At 42.6% G+C, this 24,921-nt stretch overlaps 1 protein-coding gene across 1 annotated transcript in view; it reads left to right on the top strand.

Annotated features, from left to right (window-relative positions):
- prmt3 (protein arginine methyltransferase 3) overlaps window positions 1-24,553 on the top strand; it is a 107,379-nt gene extending 82,826 nt beyond the window's left edge. Inside the window, exons 14-16 of the mRNA XM_024002522.1 lie at window positions 4,990-5,040; window positions 5,564-5,651; window positions 24,138-24,553. Coding sequence (XP_023858290.1) covers window positions 4,990-5,040; window positions 5,564-5,651; window positions 24,138-24,247 — 249 coding nt within the window. The 3' untranslated portion in view covers window positions 24,248-24,553. The remainder of the gene's footprint in view (window positions 1-4,989; window positions 5,041-5,563; window positions 5,652-24,137) is intronic.
- Window positions 24,554-24,921: the final 368 nt, after the last annotated feature.

The following is a 24,921-nucleotide window of genomic DNA, read 5'->3' as shown; positions in this document are numbered from 1 at the left end:
GGGCACATTCACACTAACCCTCCCGTGAGTTAGCTGTGGAGGAGGCCTCCACGCCTGGATAAACCCCATCAAAAGCGTATTAGCCCTCCCTCCCTTCCCCCCCTTCCACTCCCCCCGTCCCCCCCTTTCACACTTCTCCTCCCCCTGCTGTATAATAGTATCTGGTCGAGCCACGTGGCGTGCCGACACGCAGTCGGGCAAAAGGGGAGCGATGATGAATTGCTCCCTGTTGGTGTTATCCGTGATGATAATTATTAATTTTCTCCCCCTCTTCCCTGGGAACGGGGGTCCGGAATGTGGCGGCATTCCAGAGCGGGCCGCCGGAAAGCCCGCTGTCATCACTTATCCCCGACAGATCCCGGGCCGAAGGCTAAACGCTGATGAAAATAAAAAGCGCTCATTTGATTTGTCCCGTTTTCGCAGTTTGTGTTTCCCCCCCCCGTAAGTCCTCCTCTCTCATTCAACGTCCCCCTTTCTCACTCCCTCCTGGTCTCTTCCACCTTCTCTTTCTCTCTCTCTCCTTCTATTTCTCTCCCTCCCTCTCTCTCTCCCTAACCTATGCAGAGGTGGGTGGGCTGTAGTATTGTGGGGGTCTTATTTTTGGCTACCCACCATGGTTAACTAAGCCCGTACTCTGCTTCAGTCTTTGGTGTTTCAAATTGCAGTAATGAAGCTTTGAGCTGATTAAGCTGGAATTAAGCCTATTTATCCCAGTTTGGAAGCATTTCCTTTTCACTTTTTCATTCTTCCATTTTACTTTCTGTACTGACATGCCATTACATTTTTCAGAAATACAGTATCTGTAGGATTTTTTTAAATATGGATCATAAAGTCAATTTTAGTTGTCGAGATMATTGTTTCTCTCTTACGGAGCTCCAGAGCTTCACTGCGACTATCCTGCCTAGTCTAAATCACTGCTCAATTTCAACAGTCCTCTTATCCAGTCGAATGAAGGCCAACCTATTGTCTGGAATAYYGCAGTCATTGTTAACAAAATGAGGTTTACTTTTAGTAGTTTGTGTTGAACAATTCGTCATGAGTAGTTTTAGACCGTATATTTATAAGGTCTAAGGTTTAGTTGTCTGTATTAAGAGGCTGCTGATTTGTTTTGTTCAGGCAGAGTGTATTTGTGAGGATTATGAAAGTTAAGCATTCTAGAGACTTGGGTTCAGGTAAGAGCAGTGCTGCCAATGCAACCTGTGATCTCACGCTTTATAACGTTGAACCCTCAACTCACCAGACATTTCCAAACATAGAACAAAATATGAGTTGTTTGTAAGTTTCATTTCTTTGACTGTTTCTAATGGACTTCCTCTCGCTCTCTCCCGTCGAAAAAGTTGAAAACAACGCAGAYGTGACAATCAATCCCGCTTATGAGGCGTTGTCAACGGCGACGAGAGCCGAGGGTGATCTCTACCTCAAAAAACGAGCGAGAGGTGAATCCACTCGGCCTGACAAGCAATTAGGCCTAATTTCCCAATTACCTCGCGACTGAGCGTTCCTGTGGCGTTCATTAAAAGCCATAATTGCGTTGGGTTGACATGCTCCTTTTTCCCACTTTGGGARGTTTCTCCCAGTCTGGCTCGGTGCTAGTGCTAGGTTCCCGCCCCTGCCTGTCTGAATCAATAAAGGCTGATTGTAGAACGCGGCGTTGAGTGTGTGGAACATGGKGTCGATGACGGCCCAGTGATTATGAAGTATGGACCCCCGGTTTGTTTGTGTGTGTGTCCAACCTCCTTTTCTCGGGGCACACATTCACACTTGCTATGAAGTTCCTGAGCTGGGTGTGTTGAACCGCACCTTTAATACTGATGTGTGGTGTAAATACTAAGGATAAGGTCTCGCTCATTTCAAGGATTGCTGTGCCTGAGGGATATTTTAGCTTCATGGCCCACCAAGTTCAACCACCACCCTCTCAGAAGTAAGCTATCATGACTCCTTCACTATTTCACACTCACTGTCTCTCTATTTCCCTCTCTCWTTTCCTTCTCTGCKATGCTCTTTTCCGTGTCTAAAACTCCCTCCCATTGCTCGCTCTTTCTCTCCCCTTGCATTGATTCTGGTCCTCTTTGTCTGCGAGAACCGGCATCCAAATTGTCAGCTGCGGCAGGATTAAAAGCTATTAGTTCCGCATCATTGCCACTACAAGTGCGCTCTAGAGATTGATAGAGTGACTCTCTTCCTTCAGTTGGGGGAGAAACAAGAGGAAAACTGGCCTGAGGGGGTCGTTTTTACCTCACACATCTAAAGAGAACAGTCACCTCCAGGTTGTGTGTGTGTGTGTGTGTGTGTGTGTGTGTGTGTGTGCTGTGTGTGTGTGTGTGTCTGTGTGTGTGTGTGTGTGTGAGAGAACTGAGATTTCAATTTGCTTAGTTATGTGAATTGTTTTTCACTCAAGTGTTTGTTTATAGCTTAAGGCTCAGTCATGTATTTGGAGTCTGAAATGAACACCCACCATGAATTCATAGAAATAGTGTAATTACAAAATGATGATCTATTCACAAATGGCTGTGCAATATACATCTATACTGTACACACATACCATTCAAAGAATACCCACGACATTACATACACACACAGGCCTACCATTTAAGAGCAATACAAACAATWAGACATGCACAAACACACAGGGGGTTTATTTTCATCATGAAATGACTCTCACTTTACAATACACGGGCTGTGTCTGATTTAGACCTAGTAGCCACCACATTGAAAAGCCGACATTGCTTATTTTGTGTAACACACCGGTTTCAGCCGGTCAGCAAAATACGCCCAGTATTGTCAGGGACGGCCAAAAAGTKATTTATTTATTTTGTGAAGCGACAGGCCTCTGAGACGAGGGGAGGTGTACCACATGGGACCGTGGCTCCATGTTGTTCTTAGGTGGGAGGTTGCGGAGAGGGGACCCTTGGTTCTATTGAGTACTGSKCCTCCACAGCGAGCCYCGACTGCCCACACAGTAGCTMTGGGATGATGCCAAAGGTTTAGCACCCACTCAAGAAATAATGTATTTTGGTTTACCTTGGTGTCCATATCCTGTGACATGTAGATATACACTACCAGTCAAACATTTTAGAACGCCTACTCATTCAAGAGTTTTTCTTAATTTTTTTACTATTTTCTACATTGTAGAATAATAGTGAACACATCAAAACTATGAAATAATACGTATGGAATCAGGTAGTAACCCAAAAAGTGTTATTTGAGATTCTTCAAATAGCCACCCTTTGCCTTGATGACAGCTTTGCACACTCTTGGCATTCTCTCAACCAGCTTCATGAGGTAGTCAACTGGAATGCATTTCAATGAATAGGTGTGCCTTGTTAAAAGTACATTTGTGGAATTTCTTTCCTTAATGCGTTTGAGCCAATCAGTTGTGTTGTGACAAGGTAGGGGGGGTATACAGAAAATAGCCTTATTTGGTAAAAGACCAAGTCCATATTATGGCACACTTAACCAGCATGGCTACCACAGTGATACGCCATCCCATCTGGTTTGGGCTTATTTATTTTATTTAACCTTTATTTAACTAGGCAAGTCAGTTAAGGACAAATTATTATTTACAATGACGGCCTACCCCGGCCTAACCCGGACAACGCTGGGCCAATTGTGCGCCACCCTATGGGACTCCCAATCACGGCTGGATGTGATACAGCCTGTATTCGAACCAGGGACTGTAGTGACGCCTCTTGCACTGAGATTCAGTGCCTTAGACCACTGTGCCACGCGGGAGCCCAAAGTGGGCTTAGTGGGATGATCATTTGTTTTTCAACAGGACAATGACCCAACACACCTCCAGGCTGTGTAAGAGRCTTTTCAGCATTTTACCATCAGGCTCTGACCCATGGCCACATTTCCCTGTATTCACAGACCAAGCTTCTGGCGCACTCTGTCGTACACTGTGTCGCTGTGTAACCTTTGTGGGGGGAGGGATTAAGGTCAGGACCTTGTCCACTGTATAGCATTTTCCATTTGAGGCCAAAAGAGAGGTTTTGTCCAACGCTGTGCCATTACTCTGACTTCCATTGAAAAGTAAAAGAGAGTTTTTTTTTCTTCAATAAATGTAAAGAAATTCAGTGGATTAACAATCAATAAACAAACAGTAATGTTAATAACCGAAATGAAGCTAAAACAAAAATGGTTGTGACCGTTTTGGTTTTGACAATTTAGACTTATTTTGGACATTAATGTATCCRCATAGCTAGCATATGGCTAGCTAGCTCCCAACACTTTGAAGAAAATAAGTGAAAAGGTTAGTAAATCTTTATGTATGGTTTTGGGACTACAATATATGTTTTTGAGGATGTAKATTTTACATTTCACTTATTTTCTTCAAAGTGTTGGGAGACAGACCACTCACTATATGGCCATGATGGAAAGGGGTGCATCCCATTTCCTGGTTATAATTGTATRGAAACAAGCATTTCGCTACACCCGCAATAACATCTGCTAAACATGTGTATGTGACCAATTCAAGTGGATTTGATTTGAGGTGTGTGGCTTAAGGCGCATTCATTCTTCAGTCTTTTAATGTGTGTTTCGCTAATAACATCCAAAGTGGGGACAATACTTTCAGAGAAACAAATAATTAAACAAAAACGACTAACTAGTTCAAGATTTTCTATTGAAATAATAGTGTTACATTTTTGACTCTCAATACGAATGTGTATCTGAACAAAGATTTTGTAATATCTTAATTTAACAATATGTTTGTTATTGTCTTAAAATGAATTAGAATATATCATGATGTAAATAATTGTCCTAAGCTTGGAGACATATTTGTTTTCAAACCATTTTAACCACATCTGTAGAATGACCCACATAGTGCACTACTTTTGACCAGGGCCCCTAGGGCTCTTAGGTCTAAAGTATTGCACTATGTAGGGAATAGGGTGCCATTTGGGACAGGCCCCAGGTTATCCAAACAAGTCCAGCCCCGGTGGTGTTAAAATATCACATTCTAACAACCCTCTCATATTTCATTTCCAGGCCATCGTGGGCTACTTTGACATTTTCTTCGACAGAGACTGCGGCAACAAGGTAAGCAGCATGCYGCGGCCCTTCCGTTTTTAACAGCCACCCAATTACATTCACGATTTGGCGTTCCCCACATCCTTGGGAGGCAATCGACACCGGGGCATTTCCTGATTGCTGATGTAAGCACCCACCGGAGCTGGCCACTCGGAACAGCCAATGCCAAGCTCCACAGGGGACGTGCCGACAAGTCTTTTAATTGCACGTCCTATTTTACCTACAATGTGAGCATAACTGCTGAGATGTAACGCTACACCACGTGTAATGGGAACTAAGGTTTTAAATGTGTGAATGAAATACATCTAGTCTTTAGAAGACTATGAGTAGGATAGAAGTACAAGATGGGTTTAGTAGGTTTAAGAGTGTGAGAGCGGTTAATGTTCTACTACAGTTGTGGAAGTTTTAGATGAGCCACAGAAATAGAAGTGTCACAATGGAATGAGTTGTTATCCTTATTCCTCACTGTTGTAAGTTCATGTTGATTGCTGTTGCCCAAGACTAAATAACATGTTCTGCTTTTGAATCACAGGTGATGTTCTCCACGGGGCCACAGGTCACCAAGACGCATTGGAAGCAGACAGTATTCCTGCTAGAAAATCCCATCCCTGTACAAGCAGGTCAGTTTCCCATACAGCACTGGTTTCCTGAATGTGTGTGTGTGTGTGTGTGTGTGTGTGTGTGTGTGTGTGTGTGTGTGTGTGTGTGTGTGTGTGTGTGTGTGTATGGACATGTCTTTGTGTCTATTGTGGGTGCACTGCACGCACACCCAGCTGTCACCTGTGATGTTATTTTCTTTTACACGCCGATCTTCCTCGAACATCATACTGAGAGCCAGGTAATCTGTCAGTGGTGCTGATGTAGTCAGGGTGTGCAACACTAGCTATCTGTCACCTATAGAGAGACAGGGTGAGATCAAAACTAATCAGTCAGTCATCAAAAACACCATGTAAAACTTTATCTGATAGCTGTCATGACTGTCCACGAGAATCCAAATAGATCAGGTTTGCAATAAATAACTTCAATCAGACCCCTCTCARCCTAGAGGGGTGAAGGAAAGAACTAGGGGGGTTAACAACTCACGCCCTGTTGTAAATCAAGGGAGAAGATTCAGGTCTGCARTCTCAAGATTCACCAAAGGAATGTACTTCGATTCAACAGACTTTTTCCCGCTAAAACTCTAACACTTTCAAAAGCGAGTACTGGAACAATATTTCTAACATAGAACATGGGGAAGGTGCGAGGCGATCTATAGAACACTAATGTCACTTTGTTCATTYTTTTAAGATGACGTTAAAATGGAAATTCTGTAACTTGGAAAGTATACCCACTACATGTATGAAGTTTTCATACTCTGAGTTGTGCATGTAATATGAACAATGATGAAAGTGTTTTTGTTAAGAGAGACATGTGATTTGAGAAGCCATAAGAGATAATTGTTTTTATAACTTTGCACACTGAGTAGCTARGGCCCGGAGTAAGGTCAGGGAGTGTGCCAGCCTGCCGGACCTGCCCCTTTTGAGCAAACTGTATAAATAATGGGTTAAGAAAAGAAAAAAATCTAACCAGAAAGACGTGAAGCTGCAGCTGCACCTTTAAAGTGGTTTGAACTTTGAATCTCAACACGAGGTGGAGACGATAAAATCACCTCCCGGACAATCACTCGTAAGGCTGATTAGCTGTCCTAATTAAAGTATCTTCAAAAGGGAATTTAAGTAGGACCATTCTGTTACTCTGCTCAAACCATTGTATTATGCTACTCTCATCACCCCACTGGGGAAACATCGACACGGCTGGCTAGCCTATCTTCAAAGAAGCATCTTCAAGAGCGAATCTAAGGAAAACCCAACTCTGTAGTTCTGTTCAGGACAACACAGCAATTCACCGGATACCYGKCAACTACAAAGYAYGACAACAGTAGAAGACTTGTTGGAACCATTTTGGACAATCAAAGCCTTACAAGCGTGCCGCYAAAAGGCCCAACCCCCTTCCCAAGGCTACCTTGTCCACCGAGAGATTCCCGGTGAACCCAGGCATTTCACGTAAATACATTCARGATTTCTTACTCAAAGTGGGTGGCGGTTTGTGTGCAAAGTATATGGTTATTGTAAGTGAGAGTCGTTTCTGAATGTACCAATGTTTAGTGTCTCTGTTCCCCTCTCTATCGCTTCTTTAACAAATAAGTTGACTGTTTATAGATGCGATAGGTAAATACCTTTTTGAGTTTCGTTCTGGAGATGGTAACTCTTTAAAGAACCGCTCTCGTGGTGCCGCAGATCATAGTGAGTTAATTGTTACATGATTAATTTAATCGGGGAACAATTAAACATAGTTAATTAGATTAATAAGTCTTCAGATTAATGTTAAAGTCAAGTCACGACATAGCTTACCTCAAGCAAGCGCGTACTAATACACAGAACGTTTATAACTGAACAGAACATATAAAGAAAAACGTTTTATAACTAAGCCAATTAAAATATAATTTTATGAAGTGATGCTGTTACTGATGTGATATGTATGAAGCTGTGTGTATGCAGTGAATGTAAGTGTATGATGTGAATTGTGGTGTGTGTGTGCACGTACATTACATTACATTGTGAACAATGTTGTGAGTATGTACAGTATGTTTTGAACGATTGTGTGTGTGTGTACAGTACTTCAAGGAACGTGTGTTTGTGTATGTATAGTACTATACTTCGTGAACGATGGTGTGTGTGTTGTATGTGATGGCCTGTGTGCGTTATCGTAATGGGAATCCGGGACGTGTCCAGTGATGTTGGGATGGATGAGAGCATAGCTCCGTGCTGTCCAGTCTTCCCCCACTACCATCAGATAGGAGGCTAGTGTAATGAATGGCCTCTATGGGGACTGGACATCCACTGTCCCCAAGTAAAGCACCACTCAGSCCTGGCCAGATCCACAGCCACGATGACTGTCATCCCACTGACGCTCCCATAACATTAACGCAACGTTCACATTGCGTCCGTCAGTTAAGTGCCAGTCCTGCTGTCGAATGTGTTGAGACACTGCAGTGTTGAAATGTGTTATGACGGTGCGAAGCAGCAGTTAGCCGGTGTAAAAGCAGACACATTAAAACATTGCCAGAAATGGCCAGATGTGTTGAGACACTGTAGTGTTAAAATGTGTTWTGATACTGCAGTGTGTTAAAATGTGTTCTCTCACGGCCAATTCCCATGATTGTAAATGGTTAAGACACTGCATGGTGTTGAAATGTCTTGAGTAGGGATGGGTACCAAAACCCGGTATTAAACGGGCCCCGGGGCTAAATTATAAAAGACCGTAGTATCGATAAGCTCCGACGTTATCGGGTCTGCATTCAGTACTGGAGAAATTAAGAAAATACATTTCCTATTTATTATTGCTACATAAACATTATCTTGCACATTTTATCTCACCAACCGTTTCTAATTTGCAATAAGATTAAGACATTCGTTTATGATGCATTTTCGCTTTTCCCAATCCAGAAGAGAGATCTCTCTCGCACGGAGCCTGTCTCTCTCACCCGCTACAGTGCACACACACACAAGAAAGACCCTGCTCTTAATTAGTGACGATGGCAGAGAGAACTAAACGTTCAAAAGTGTGGTTACACTTCACCAGAGTCGATGCTGACAAGTGCAACAAGACTTTTGCTTGTAAGGGCGGAAACACGAGCAATCTGTCCAAACATCTATTGAAAGTGATCATGTACAGGCAGAGAAATGCACAGTTTTCGACTGCCAGGCTCGTAGTTCATCTTTCGTTGCCCGATCTACGTTAGGTATGTATGCTAGCAGCCTATAGCCCACACACGGAGTTAACTAAATTATGAGAACATYGGTTCATGATCAYAAGMAACCATTAGCCAGCTGATTGTTTAGCTATGGGTGCGTTCATAAATTCWATCACCCATTTAAAGATTTTGCAACTTTTTTGTTAAAGTTGCAGCTACAATGAACCAACCCACTCCTCCCTCTAATACTGCTGGTCCAAGCCAAAGACAAGCCCAAAGCACCTTCACGCTGGCAGCTAGTGGGAGGATGACTAAGGAGAGGGTGAACGAGTGCCACCTAGTGAAAAGGCCTACACCCCTTTGCAACAGTGGAMTCCAAGGGCTTTAGGTGACAGTCTGTTGAGTTGTATTAATMTTTAGGATATAGTAGTATTAAAGGGTTGTATGRTAGTCCCATCACTCCACAATACACAACAACACAATAATTCAATAATGATAATTCAACACATGGATTATCTTGTTTTACCATAGGGAGATGAGCAAGGCACTCAACCCCAAATATACCCCTCCCTCCAGGAGTTACCTCAGTGACAKATTAATTCCTACCAGGTATGGTGTAGAAAAGGCCATCACATCAGACAGGTGYACCAGCCTCTGTRAGGACCACTATCTCACTGTTACAGTGGACTACACAAGCCAGGGCAGTGTAAAACAGAAGGTCCTCCACACCATGGCAGTGTACAAATCGCAAACTGGCGAAGTAGTGGCAGAGGAGATCTCCGACATTCTGGAAGAGCTTGAGATYGAGCCGAGCAAGATTGTAGCTGTGACTGTTGATAATGCTGGCGATATGGATGTTGCCATCAAGAGGCTACACATCCTAAAAACAGGATGCTTTGCGCACACATTGAATCTGGCAGCGCAGAAAATCTACAAAATTASTTCCATTGATAAATGGGCYGCCCGAATCAGAGCAGGGGTCGTGTTGTTCAAGATATCCAAAACAGTCTTGAAGGAAAAGCAGCAGCTCCTTGGTAAGAWGCCAGTTCAATCTATTAAATAATTATTTTGAAATTCCCACATTTAACAATTTAATTCTGTATTCAAGTGTGCGGTAGTTAATTGTTTGTTGATTTTTGTTGTTGTTTCAGGCCTTCCGCAACACTCAGTCATCCTTGATGTCAAGACCAGATTCATGAAGCCGTATCCAGTGATCCAAGCAGCAGCCTTGGACCCATGACTGCGAAAAGCAATGACCAAGGACAACCTGGACTGTCTGAAGGACGAGGACTTCCATAAGGCTGAGGAGTTTGTCCAGCTCATCAGAATCCTCTATACATCCACACTGTGTGTGTGTCATGTGAAAAGAATGCCACCTGTGGACAGATCATACTCATCCTCCACAAACTGGAAGAGCACTTCACTGTGAAGCGTGAAGATACAACGTTTGTGGCAACCATCAAAGAGAAMGTGTGGGAGAACCTCTCCGAGCGTTATCAAGATGAGGACATTCAAGCCTTCCTGCGTGAGGCCACAGCAATGGACCCCAGATTTAAAGGGAGGCCGGTGAGTGACGCCACCTGGGACAGGCTGAGGAAGGCAACTGTTAAGGCCAATGTGACYGGAGCAACACCAGGGCTGTCAGAGGAGCCGGAGCAGACAGACACAGAGCACCTGCAWCAGGAGGAGGAGTCTGAAGGAGAGGAAATGGAGGAGACAGTCCCTCCATTGTACCAAAAACAAGGCGTGCCTTGGAGGAGCTGTTCTCAGAGGAGGACAGGGACACCTCGTCCCTCACCCTTGGCGAGCGTGTTGACCTAGACGTTGAGCTCTACAAAGGCCTGACTCCCCTCCCCATGGCTGAAAATCCTGTGATGTGGTGGTGGGAGAAGAGAGCTACTCTGCCCCTCCTCGCAAACATTGCAACAAGCTACCTTTGTGCTCAAGCCTCCTCCTGATCTTTCTCCAGAAGAACTGCTAAGAACTTTTGCGGCCTACCTGCGTGCCCCACCCGCGTTGATCTATACCACTGCATTTTCTTTTGCAGGAAAATATTGATAATTTAATTTGTTTTACATTTCCATCATCACAACATTAGAGTATAATAGTGATTTGTTCAAAACATTGCTGTTTCTTTTGCTGTAAATAAATGTTTATTTTATTTATTTTACATTTCAMAAAATAAAGCAATGTTAATTCTGTTCTTAATTTGTTTAGGGTTTTTTTCTCGTAAAAAAATAACAACAAGAACCGAAAAGAATACCGTTTAAGTACCGGATCGATAAGCAGTATCGGTAAGAGTAGCAATACCATTAAAATCTTAACGATACCCATCCCTAGTCTTGAGACACCTCAGTGTTAAAATGGGTTAAGACTCTGCAGTGTTCAAATGGGTTAAAACGCTGCAGAGTGTGTACAAAGGTCGACTAGCATCTGCTGACAGTCTGGCCCGACTCATAACAGCAGCCGCTGCCATATGCACACTGTGTGTGAGTGGGTGGGTGGGTGAGTGAGTGAGAAAGGGATTTGTAGTGACTGTTCTATTTTTTTTCTTAATTTAATCTTATTGAAGAGTAAACCAGTTTGGTACAATCTACAGTGCTCCGGTAGTGCTTCTCTATCCATCAACGCTCTGGATACACACACACACACGCCCTGCTGGCCTCATGCATGCACATTTCATTCTTCAAACAAGCAGACACCCACAAATGCCTTCCAGCCCTAAGGTAAATTAGCTCAATGCTCTCTGTATTTCGCGCTAGCTGACTTACCCGCTCTCCTTAGGCATCAGTGAACAGAGTGATGAGATCCCCAAGTTAGGCTGTGATCACTCACTACTGCTGGAATGCCCCCCCCCCTCACACACACACACACACACACACACACACACTAACACGTGCACACACATAGCTCACTATTATCACAACACTCACTACTGCTGAAATGGGCTACACACTCACACACCTGCCTCTGTCATTACTCACAACTGGTGGAATGGGCACTGCCCTGCATACTAAACACCCTCAAAACAGACCAACTCACCTGGAAATATGTTGTGTACGTGGGTAATTACAGCGGTATGGATGTGACATTACAAACAAAATCACAAGTTAAATGTCTCACAGAATGGACAGACAAAACATAAATGAAATGTTTGAGGCATACTCCAAAAAACATACATCTAAATATTGGCATATTGGAGAAAGAAAGCAAATAAAAGGTCTCGTGGCTGTGACAAGCTTTTTGGGGAGACATATTAGCGAAAGTCTGAGATTGTAAATCTTTTGTAAGGAATTAGGGTGACGTTTGGCACGCAGACAGAAGCGGCAGGAAATACGTTCATCCTCCCTTTCCTCTATCAGCTCAGAGCATAGAAAAAGGAATAGAATGGTATGGCTAGAAAAAAGTGCCATTTGACTACAAGCCAGGTTCACATCAATGGTGGTGGGATTATCTCTCTTTCTCTCTCTACATACAGCATTCCATTGCGATATACAGTTTTTGATTACCGATAGATAGGCCTGGTGCATGGTTCTGACTGTCTGTCTGGTGGCCAACCTGCCTATACTGTGCCCCCCCCCCCCKCCACGCTCTCCCTCCCACGCTAGCTCTATATGAAAGATGCAAGTGTTTGTGTTCTCGGAAGTATGGCCACTAATCAGTCTCCTCCATTACAAAAATACAGAATCTTCCTAGTGGAATCTAATCTTGGCGTGCAAGAAGTCGAAGGGATAAATTGTGCAAGGGCTGTCTCTTATACACATCTAGATGTGTATAAGAGAATTCCCCTATACAGAGCATTCCGAAAAGTATTCAGACCCCTTGACTTTTTCCAAATTTTGTCACGTTCCAACCTTTAAATAGTTTTTTTTGCCCTCATCAAACTACACACAATATCCCATAATGACAAAGCAAAAACTGGTTTTTATACATTTTTGCAATAAAAAAAAAAAATGATATTACATTTACTTAAGTATTCAGAACCTTTACTCAGTAATTTGTTGACGCACCTGTGATTACAGCCTCGAGTCCTCTCGGGTTATGACGCTACAAGCTTGGCACACCTGTATTTGGGGAGTTTCTCCCATTCTTTCCTGCAGATCCTCTCAAGCTCTGTCAGGTTGGATGGAGAGCGTCACTGCACTGCTATTTTCAGGTCTCTCCAGAGATGTTCGATCGGGTTCAAGTTCGGACTCTGGCTGGGCCACTCAAGAACATTCAGAGACTTGTCCCGAAGCCATTCCTGCTTTGTCTTGGCTGTGGGCTTAGGGTCGTTGTCTTGTTGGAAGGTGAACCTTCACCTCAGTATGAGGTGCTGAGTGCTCTGGAGCAGATTTTCATCAAGGATCTCTCTGTGCTTTGCTCTGTTCATCTTTCCCTCGATCCTGACTAGTCTCCCAGTTCCCTCCGCTGAAAAACATCCCCACAGCATGATGCTGCCACCACCATGCTTCACCGTAGGGATTTCCTCCAGGTTTCCTCCAGATGGGTGGCTTGGCATTCAGGCCAGAGTTCAATTTTGGTTTCATCAGACCAGAGAATCTTATTTTTCATGGCTTCCGTTTGGCCACTCTACCATAAAGGCCTGATTGGTAGAATGCTGCAGAGATGGTTGTCTTTCTGGAAGGTTCTCCCATCTCCACAGAGGAACWCTGGAGCTCTGTGGAGTGTCCATCGGGTTCTTGGTCACCTCCCTGACCAAGGCCCTTCTCCCCCGATTGCTCAGTTTGGCTGGGGGCGGCCAGCTCTAGGAAGAGTCTTGGTGGTTCCAAACTGCTCCCATTTAAGAATGATGGAGGCCACTGTGTTCTTGGGGACCTTCAATGCTGCAGACATTTTTTGGTACCCTTCCCCAGAGCTGTGCCTCGACACAATCATGTCTCGGAGCTCTACGGACAATTCCTTCGAAAATTTACATTTACCACAGTTGGACTCCAATCAAGTTGTAGAAACATCTCAAGGATGATCAATGGAAACAGGATGTACCTGAGCTCAATTTGGAGCCTCATAGCAAAGGGTCTGAGCAGTTATGTAAATAAGGTATTTCTGTTTTTTATTTTTAATACATTTGTAAAAATTCTGAAAACATGTTTTTTCTTTGTCATTACGGGGTATTGTGTGTGGATTGATGAGGAAAATAATAATATTTAATACATTTTAGAATAAGGCTGTAACGTAACAAAATGTGGAAAAAGTCAACGGTTCTGAATACTTTCCAAATACACTGTACAAGGCACTATTATAGGGAATTAGGGTGCCATTTAGGATGCATCCAGGGTGAAAGAACAGTTTCGTTTTAAGAGGGGAAAAGAGAGTAAAAAGGTGAGAGTTAAAAGAATATGAAAGAGTGAAGAGAAAGTTATGAGGATAGAGTGAAAGAGGCCTCGTAGAAAGAGAAGCGGATGGAGGAGTTTAAGTGTAAGAGAGAACCTGATTTAAGAAGAGTTAAGAAGTGAGGATGGAGAGAGTGTAATAGAGACTTCGGAAAGTGAGAGGGAATTAAGAAATGGAAAGAGTTTAAAAGAGAGAGGGGGAGGTTATTGGTGTAGTGGTGAAACTCGTTCGCTCCACCCCAGCAGCCCCAGTCCTCCTTTCGGGATGTTAAAATCAAAATTGAGATTTTAACAACATTAACTGGCTGCATGACACCTCTATGAGGTGCACCTCTATGAGGTGCTTTATAACTAATACACTCACACACACGTATGCATCTCAYCGTGTGCACACACACCAGCCTTTCCCCTGTGGTCCCGTGCAATGAGGGCAAACATCTGTCACCCTGAAGACACACAGACTTCCACATTTCCTTCCTTCGCACGCTTCCATCCTTATTTATTTTACAGAGTGTTGTCAAAGAGATTTAAAACACCTGATTTAAGGGTGAGAATGGCTGAGAAACACAACCTGACCTGCAGCAACGCCAATGTCTCTCCGCTCCGTGCATCCGGTGATTAATCTGTGGCGAGACGGAAGCGTATGAYATGTGTTTGTATGAGTGCAGTAATTAACCACAGGAGGCTGAGAGTCCACACACACACACACACACACACACACACACACACACAAAGAGATGTTGGTGTTTAGAGAGAGAAAAACAGCACGCAGTGGGCCGGAACAAAACATCTCTGAGAACTACTCGGAGCTGGCAGGTTGATAAATTAAACGCAGCATCATTTGTCATGCTCCTCTGTTCTGTATGACTAGGAAATGGATGAGGTGGGATTTTCATAGGGTTAGGGAAATTTTTTTCAATATAATTTTTTCAGTTGCCTACTTTGGTTGTTTGTTCAAGAAACGAGGTCGTACTTTGTGCGAGGATGTACCATGATCTTACAGATGAAACCATGGCCTGGTTATCTGTGTCTCGGACTAATCAGAGGACCTGAAACTTGGGTGGGAGTTTTCTGCAGGTTTCGATAGGCCGGCGATTCACTTTCTTCCATCCCTTTAACTCTAGTGTCCTCTCTGTGCCCTTTGTCCTGCCATAACTCCGCTGTCTTCTTCTTGTGCCTCTTACTGATGGAATTCTCTCTTTCACTTTCTCTCCAGCTCTCACTTTCTCCCCCCCCCCTGTGTTTTAGTGCTGAAGGTCCTTGAGTAGCTGAGCTGCATCAGGCAGACAGCAGGGTGTAATTCCCCAGGCCTGCTTTATGTACTGCTCAGACAGGTGCTCAGGATATACGACCCCCTGACACTGCCTGACTACACCTCTAGCTATCCCCCTCTTCTTTGACAGAAAGAGAGGAGGGTGAGAGAGAGAGAGTTATGTGGAAAGGGGGAGATGGGAAGACTAAATTGAAATGCTGCTGCTGTGCACATCACTGCAGTGCTGGGGGGAATAGATGGAAGTTGTTCTGCCTTGGGAGAAGTTGGAAAGGGAGGTGTGTGTGCATGCGTGCTTGATTTTATTTTTATATATATATTTTTTWAAATTGGAATAAAGAAAATGTACAGTTTAAAAGTGCATATGATGACGCATGAAAACATTAAACAACCATTTTTCAGTGTGGTCCTCAAAAACATACTATGTTTTGTGTGCGTGCAACATTTACAACTTCTATTCGATGTCTGCTAAAAATGTATACAGTGGGGAGAACAAGTATTTGATACACTGACGATTTTGCAGGTTTTCCTACTTACAAAGCATGTAGAGGTCTGTAATTTTTATCCTAGGTACACTTCAACTGTGAGAGACGGAATCTAAAACAAAAATCCAGAAAATCACATTGTATGATTTTTAAGTAATTAATTAGCATTTTATTGCATGACATAAGTATTTGATCACCTACCAACCAGTAAGATTTCCGGCTCTCACAGCCCTGTTAGTTTTTCTTTAAGAAGCCCTCCTGTTCTCCACTCACTACCTGTATTAACTGCACCTGTTTGTACTCGTTAAAAGAGAATGCAGCTCTTCTTAGACAGAGAGGCCCATCCCACATAAAGAATACAATGATGTGTCCTAAAACCGTCCCCAGTGATGAAATGTATTGCTGAATGGAATAGAGTCCAATGGTTTCAAAACAGAGGCTGCCGCGTGCATATAAATGTCTATTGCAGGGAGAAGCGTTTTTTTTTAAACTATCTTCCTTCTATTTTCAGAACTGAGGCAGGATTTATTTGTATATAAAAAACAAACACAGATCTCAGCTTCTTTATCAAGCTTTCAATGTGTGTTTCAAAAGACAACTTGTCATCAATCCACATACCCAAGTACTTATAGTGAGAGACTTGCTCCATTTGGAGTGCAAGTCCTCAGGTTCAACATTACGAGACTTAGAGAAGAGAATAAACGTGTTTTTTTTTGTTGCGTTTAACACTAGTTTACGATCAGTAAGTGATTTTTGGATGAGTCAAAATCATGCTGAAGGTCACGAATGGCCTGCTGCACTGAAGAGGCACAAGAATAAATAACTGTGTCTTCTGTATAGCGATGAATGTTACAGGTGTTTACAGTATTGAAGTAGTGAACAACAATGGCCACAAAATCGAACCCTGGGGTACCCCTTTAAGTACTTCAAGAAATTCAGATTTAACCCCYTCTTCTGAAACCACAAACAGGCATCAGTACCTAACACAGACAACTTACTTAATAAGATAGAATGATCGACTGTATCGAAAGCATTTTACAAATCTATAAGTAGGGCAGCACAATTCATCTTAGCATACAAAGCGTTGACAATATAATGTACAATTGATGTGGTTGCAGTAATAGTACTGGTCGTAACCCTGATTGATGTACATTCCAAATACAGATRTTTTTTTAAACGACGAAGTTGCACATTCACCAACGATTCAAGAAAGCCTTGATATGGGACGATAGTTGTCAAGATCACAACAATCACCTCCCTTATGTAGTGGCAGCACCACACTTTAGTAATATTTCCTGATAGCAATGTTAAATTATGGGTTATTTATTGAACCAACAATGAGGGATGCTGCACACTTGAGCAGACCTAGGAGAACTTGGAAAGGTTGAACACCAACGGGATGCGGCATTCTGGATAAGRTGAAGGGGTTTGATGGCACAAGCGGTGAGCCCAGCCAACATGCATTAGTCTAAACAGTAAAATAATTTTTCAAAAATGTTTTTCTACTGTGTGCTCTGGATAGGACCCAGCTCATTGGGTTTGTGACGGAGAAGAGGAGAAATATAATGATTTTCACGTCGACAAGGAATAGATTCACATTCACGTTGTGTGTCCCAAAAGGCACCCTATTCCCTATATAGTGCTTTTGACCACCCGTGTGTGTCCCAAAAGGCACCCTATTCCCTATATAGTGCTTTTGACCAGGACACATAGGGCCCTAGTCAAAAGTAGTGCACCATTTAGGGAATAGGGTGCCAATTGGGACGCTACCATTGACTGAMGAATCAGCATTGTCTTCTGACAGCCCTCATCTGCATGGTTTTCTTTAATTAAAAGTGTTAATTAATTACAACTTCCTCAGCCAGCTGTCAAACTAGTGTAAATTATGGCCATTCAAACAGACTAGTTGTTATATATTTCCTTCCTTTCCTTCCAGTTCTCTGCTGCCTGCGACTGGAACGAATTGCAAAAATCTCTGAAGTTGGAGACTTTTATCTCCCTCAACAACTTTACACATCTGCTATCTGAGCAGCTAACCGATCGCTGCAGCTGTACATAGTCCATGGATATAGCCCACCCAATTTACCTCCTCACCCCATACTGCTTTTATTTATTTACTTTTCTGCTCTTTTGCACACCAGTATCTCTACTTGCACATGATCATCTGATGATTTATCACTCCAGTGTTAATCTGCTAAATTGTAATTATTCGATTTATTGCCTACCTCCTCATGCCTTTTGCACACATTGTATATAGATTCTCTTTTTTCTACCATGTTATTGACTTGTTTATTGTTTACTCCATGTGTAACTCTGTGTTGTTGTCTGTTCACACTGCTATGCTTTATCTTGGCCAGGTCGCAGTTGCAAATGAGAACTTGTTCTCAACTAGCCTACCTGGTTAAATAAAGGTGAAATAAAAAATAAAAAAAATAAATATATATTACACTCACACATTCGTGGCCAAAAGTTTTGAGAATGACACAGATATTAATTTCCACACAGTTTGCTGCTTCAGTGTCTTTAGATATTCTTGTCAGATGTTACTATGGAATACTGAAGTATAATTACAAGCATTTCATAAGTGTCAAAGGCTTTTATTGACAATTACATGAGGTTGATGCAGAGTCTATATTTGCAGTGTTGACCCTTCTTTTTCAAAACCTCTGCAATCCGCCCTGGCATGCTGTCAATTAACTTCTGGTCACATCCTGACTGATGGCAGCCCATTCTTGCATAATCAATGCTTGGAGTTTGTCAGAATTTGGGTTTTTGTTTGTCCACCCGCCTCTTGAGGATTGACCACAAGTCTCAATGGGATTAAGGTCTGGGCAGTTTCCTGGCCATGGACCCAAAATATTGATGTTTTGTTCCCCGAGCCACTTAGTTATCACTTTTGCCTTATGCAAGGTGCTCCATCATGCTGGAAAAGGCTTGTTCGTCACCAAACTGTTCCTGGATGGTTGGGAGAAGTTGCTCTCGAGGATGTGTTGGTACCATTCTTTATTCATGGCTGTGTTCTTAGGCAAAATTGTGAGTGAGCCCACTCCCTTGGCTGAGAAGCAACCCCACACATGAATGGTCTCAGGATGCTTTACTGTTGGCATGACACAGGACTGATGGTAGCGCTCACCTTGTCTTATCCGGACAAGCTTTTTTCCGGATTCCCCAAACAATCGGAAAGGGGATTCATCAGAGAAAATTACTTTACCCCAGTCCTCAGCATTCCAATCCCTGTACCTTTTGCAGAATATCAGTCTGCCCTGATGTTTTTCCTGGAGAGAATTGGCTTCTTTGCTGCCCTTCTTGACACCAGGCCATCCTCCAAAAGTCTTCGCCTCACTGTGCGTGCCTCACCTGAGAAAGCTCTGTACTGGTGGTGCCCGATCCGCAGCTGAATAACTTTAGGAGACGGTCCTGGCGCTTGCTGGACTTTCTTGGGCGCCCTGAAGCCTTCTTCAAACAATTGAAGCGCTCTCCTTGAAGTTCTTGATGATCCGATAAATGGTTGATTTATGTGCAATCTTACCATTCTGGAGTCAATGCAAATTGCCATCATACAAACTGAGGCACAGACTTTGTGAAAATTAATACTTGTCATTCTCAAAACTTTGGCCACAACTGTATGTGTGTGTATGTTATGTACAGTGGGGAGAACAAGTATTTGATACACTGTCAATTTTGTAGGTTTTCCTACTTACAAAGCATGTAGAGGTCTGTAATTTTTATCATAGGTACACTTCAACTGTGAGAGATGGAATCTAAAACAAAAATCCAGAAAATCACATTGTATGATTTTAAGTAATTAATTTGCATTTTATTGCATGACATAAGTATTTGATCACCTACCAACCAGTAAGAATTCCGGCTCTCACAGACCTGTTAGTTTTTCTTTGAGAAGCCCTCCTGTTCTCCACTCATTACCTGTATAACTCCACCTGTTTGAACTCGTTACCTGTATAAAAGACACCTGTCCACACACTCAATCAAACAGACTCCAACCTCTCCACAATGGCCAAGACCAGAGAGCTGTGTAAGGACATCAGGGATAAAATTGTAGACCTGCACAAGGCTGGGATGGGCTACAGGACAATAGAAAAACAGCTTGTGAGAAGGCAACAACTGTTGGCGCAATTATTAGAAAATGGAAGAAGTTCAAGATGACGGTCAATCCCCTCGGTCTGGGCTCCATGCAAGATCTCACCTCGTGGGGCATCAATGATCATGAAGAAGGTGAGGGATCAGCCCAGAACTACACGGCAGGACCTGGTCAATGACCTGAAGAGAGCTGGGACCACAGTCTCAAAGAAAACCATTAGTAACACACTACGCCGTCATGGATTAAAATCCTGCAGTGCACGCAAGGTCCCCTGCTCAAGCCAGCGCATGTCCAGGCCCGTCTGAACTTTGCCAATGACCATCTGGATGATCCAGAGGAGAATGGGGAAGGGTCATGTGGTCTGATGAGACAAAAATAGAGCTTTTTGGTCTAAACTCCACTCGCCGTGTTTGGAGGAAGAAGAAGGATGAGTACAACCCCAAGAACACCATCCAACGTGAAGCATGGAGGTGGAAACATCATTCTTTGGGGATGCTTTTCTGCAAAGGGGACAGGACGACTGCACTGTATTGAGGGGAGGATGGATGGGGCCAAGTATCGCGAGATCTTGGCCAACAACCTCCTTCCCTCAGTAAGCATTGAAGATGGGTCGGGCTGGTTTTCCAGCATGACAACGACCGAAAACACAGCCAGGGCAACTAGGAGTGGCCCGTAAGAAGCATTTCAAGGTCCTGGAGTGGCCTAGACAGTCTCCAGACCTGAACCCAATAGAAAATCTTTGGAGGGAGCTGAAAGTCCGTATTGCCAGCGACAGCCCCGAAACCTGAAGGATCTGGAGAAGGTCTGATGGAGGAGTGGGCCAAAATCCCTGCTGCAGTGTGTGCAAACCTGGTCAAGAACTACAGGAACGTATTGAACGCTGTAATTGCAACAAAGGTTTCTTGTACCAAATATTAAGTTCTGCTTTTCTGATTGATCAAATACTTATGTCATGCAATAAAATGCAAATTAAATACTTAAAAATTATACAATGTGATTTTCTGGATTTTTGTTTTAGATTCTGTCTCTCACAGTTGAAGTGTACCTATATAAAAATTACAGACCTCACATGCTTGTAAGTAGGAAAACCTGCAAAATCGGCGGTGTATCAAATACTTGTTCTCCCCACTGTATGTATGTATGTATGTATGTATATGTATGTATGTATGTATGTATGTATGTATGTATGTATGTATGTATGTATGTATGTATGTATGTATGTATGTATGTATCTATGTATCTATGTATCTATGTATGTATGTATGTATGTATGTATGTATGTATATTACACACACACACACACACACACACACACACACACACCCCCCACACCACACACACACACACACAGTACCAGTCAAAAGTTTGGACACACCTACTCATTCAAGGGTTTTCTTTATTTGTACTGTGTTCTACATTGTAGAATAATAGTGAAGACATCAAAACTGAAATAAACACATATGGAATAATGTAGTAACCAAAAAAGTGTTAAACAAATCAAAATATATTTTAGATTTTAGATTTTAAAGTAGCCACCCTTTGCCTTGTGAAAGCTTTCCACACTCTTGGCATAGTTTTGATGTCTTCACTATTAAGTAGTACAATAAAGAAAAACCCTTGAATGAGTAGGTGTGTCCAATCTTTTGACTGGTTGTTTGTGTGTGTGTGTGTGTGTGTGGTGTGTGTGTGTGTGTGTGGTGTGGGTGTGTGTGTGTGTGTGTGTGTGTGTGTGTGTGTGTGTGTGTGTGTGTGTGTGTTGTGTGTACACTTCCGTTCAAAAGTTTGGGGTCACTTAGAAATGTCCTTGTTTTTGAAAGAAAAGCAAATTTTCTGTCCATTGAGATAACATCAAATTGATCAGAAATACAGTGTAGACATTGTTAAGGTTGTAAATGACTATTGTAACTGGAAACGGCAGTTTTTAATGGAATATCTACAAAGGCTACAGAGGCCCATTATAAGCAACCATCACCCCTGTGTTCCAATGGCACATTAGCTAATCCAAGTTTATAATTTTACAAGGCTAATCGATCATAGAAAACCCTTTTGCATTGTATCCCTTTAACAGAATATTTACTTCTAAAAGTGAGCTTTTCAATACATTATTACTTTAAGAAAATCCTCAATTACCTAAAATGTGTCATTAGTGTTACTGTCATTGGTGTTACTCCCCTACTGGTTGCAGTGGCACWATGTTATAATACTGGTAACAATTATTTAAAGTCATTAAAGTCATATTAGTTGATTTAGGATGGGAAGAGTTCATTTCCAAAATGCCATGCCCAAATGCCACCACAATTCAAGAACGACCCTGTTATTAATACACAGAGAAACTTATACACACATATTCACTCTCATACCCCCCGCCAAAACACACACGCACACACACGTAGTAATACACAAACTGATACACTATTAACTCTTACACCCACCCACCCCCCACCCACACACAATCTCTCTCCTCCGCRTCCTCTGCTCCAGTGTGTACATCACTCCGCTGTAATGGAGTGACAGCCTCGGAGCGTGGCGCCCAGAGACTTCGCTGCGTTGACAGTGTCGCCACAGTGACAGTTCAGATGAGACAGTCATCAGCAGCAGCAGCTTCGCTCAGGAAAACGCCACCGTCAGCGTTTCCCCCCCCCCCCTCTCCATGTCCTCCTCTAACCTCCATCAATAGGGAATGCCTGGCATAGAGGAGGACTTGTTTGCCGATTGGGTAAACATTAATGTACCCCCGGCAGACACACGTGAAGTTAATCAAAGTGATTATATGTTGTAATTATCACCTTCTCGTCCTGGCCCCCCTGTATTGCCAACACGCTGTGGTGTGCAATCATACTGAAACACGTGAAGTTCGCCACACCATCTGGCTATGCACACACACACACCCTCTCTCTCTCACTGACGCACACTCACACACACTTTCTCRCACTCACACGCACAAGTGCTCTGTCGCTCTCATTCATAGGCACATACCAAAGCACATATACAGTGAGTTCCAAAAGTATAGGGACATTTGTTGTTGCTTTGGCTCTCTGCTTCAGCACTTTGGATTTGAAATTATGCATTGACTATGTGGTTAAAGTGAAAAGTTTAATTTGAGGTTGAACCATTACATAGTCCCCCCCCCTCCCCCAGAAAAAAAGGTATTGGGACAAATTCACTTGCGTATTAAAGTAGTAAAATGTTAAGCATTTTGTCCCATATTCATAGCACACACTGACTACATCAAGCTTGTGACTCTACACATGTGTTGGATGCATTTGCTATTTGTTTTGGATGCGTTGCAGATAATAATCTGTGGTGCTCAATAGAAATTAATGGTAAATAATGTATTGTGTCAATTTGGAGTCAATTTTACTGTAAATAAGAATATCATATTTTTCTAAACACTTCTACATTAATGTGGATGCTACCATGATTACGGATAATCCTGAATGAATCGTGAATAATTATGAGTGAGATAGTTAGATGCACAAATATCATACCCCCCCCCAAAAAAAATCTTGGGGGTATGATATTTGTGCATCTAACTATCTCACTCATAATTATTCACGATTCATTGAGGATTATCCGTAATCATGGTAGCATCCACATTAATGTAGAAGTGCTTGAGCAAAAACAACTAAAAATGTGTCACTGTCCCAATACTTTAGGAGCTCACTGAATGTCCCCACACACATCCACTCTTCTACATGCATCAAATCCTCCTCTCTCTCTTTCTCTCTCTCTTTCTCTCTCTCTCTCTCTTTCTCTCTCTCTCTCTCTCTCTCTCTCTCACACAGTCACTCACTCTCGCTCGCTCTCTCTCTCTCACACATACACATTGGCGCTTTGGAGTACCTGCATTTAATACATTTGACTCTTTTTACTCAATTAATGTATTTATTTATTATGTATTGATTTTGAATTATTAGCCTGAGAGTATATTCAATGTGCTGATGTTGATGTGGCACTCCGGGACTATAACTAAATAGCCCTACTCTCTACTGCCTCGGAGAGGTTCTGCCTCTAGATTCAGTGTAGCATATTACCATTTAATGGTCGAGTGTAGGATTGGGGGAGGGGAAGCTGATCCTAGATCTGTTCCTAGGGGAACTTCACCCTGCAGCACTCCAATACAGGTGAACAGAAGTCAAAGGTCGGTGCTCAGCCTCTCACTTTTATTGGTGYTTTTCCTCTTTAGGGGAGGAGCTTCAGGGACGGATCACCGTACGCAAAAACAAAAAGGACCCCCGCTCGCTGTTCATCACCTTTGACCTCCACGACATGAAGCAGACCTACAGCCTGCAGTGAGTTCACTGATCACATGACTACGATGACATCATCAATAGTGTGGCTGAACTGAAATATTCCCCAGACTTTTCCAGAACAATTAGTATTATTATGGTTGTTATTATGAAATGTTTAACTCTTATGGAATCAGAAACWACTTATCTTCATATGGAGCAGTAAATGTAGGGATTAATTTTAAAAAAACTAAAAGGTAGACTGACAGAGTAGTGAGACAAGGAGAGTATGAAGTGTGCTTGAACAACAAGSTGTGGAGTTCACTGCATTTTAATGCCATACCTGTTAATAAACACATTCCCTCATARAGAATKTGAGTTGATTTCTTGGCAAGCGCCATTTTCTCAAAAATGTTTCTACTTGGCTGTGGAAACYTTTTTCACTTTTGCACAGGGTCAACACTTTCCTGTGACGTTCCCATTTTTTCCTGATACACAAAGTTAGGCTGGATAAAACATACATTTTTGGATTTTTAAGGCAGTCAATCAGTTAATGGTCAAATCTGGTAAAWATGGGCATAATGGAAATAGWAATAGATTTAGGTCAAATATCCTGATATGATCAACWAAACTGAGWGGATTATCAAACATAAGCACTTAGACTATGGAATGGATACATTAATAGTTACTTTTCATACAGTTGTATGCATTAAGACATGCAAATATACAGAAAGGTTGAAC

This window comes from Salvelinus sp. IW2-2015, linkage group LG15 (assembly GCF_002910315.2).
Source record: "Salvelinus sp. IW2-2015 linkage group LG15, ASM291031v2, whole genome shotgun sequence".
NCBI classification, from domain to species: Eukaryota; Metazoa; Chordata; class Actinopteri; order Salmoniformes; family Salmonidae; genus Salvelinus; species Salvelinus sp. IW2-2015.
This window is presented reverse-complemented; position numbering and strand designations above follow the sequence as displayed.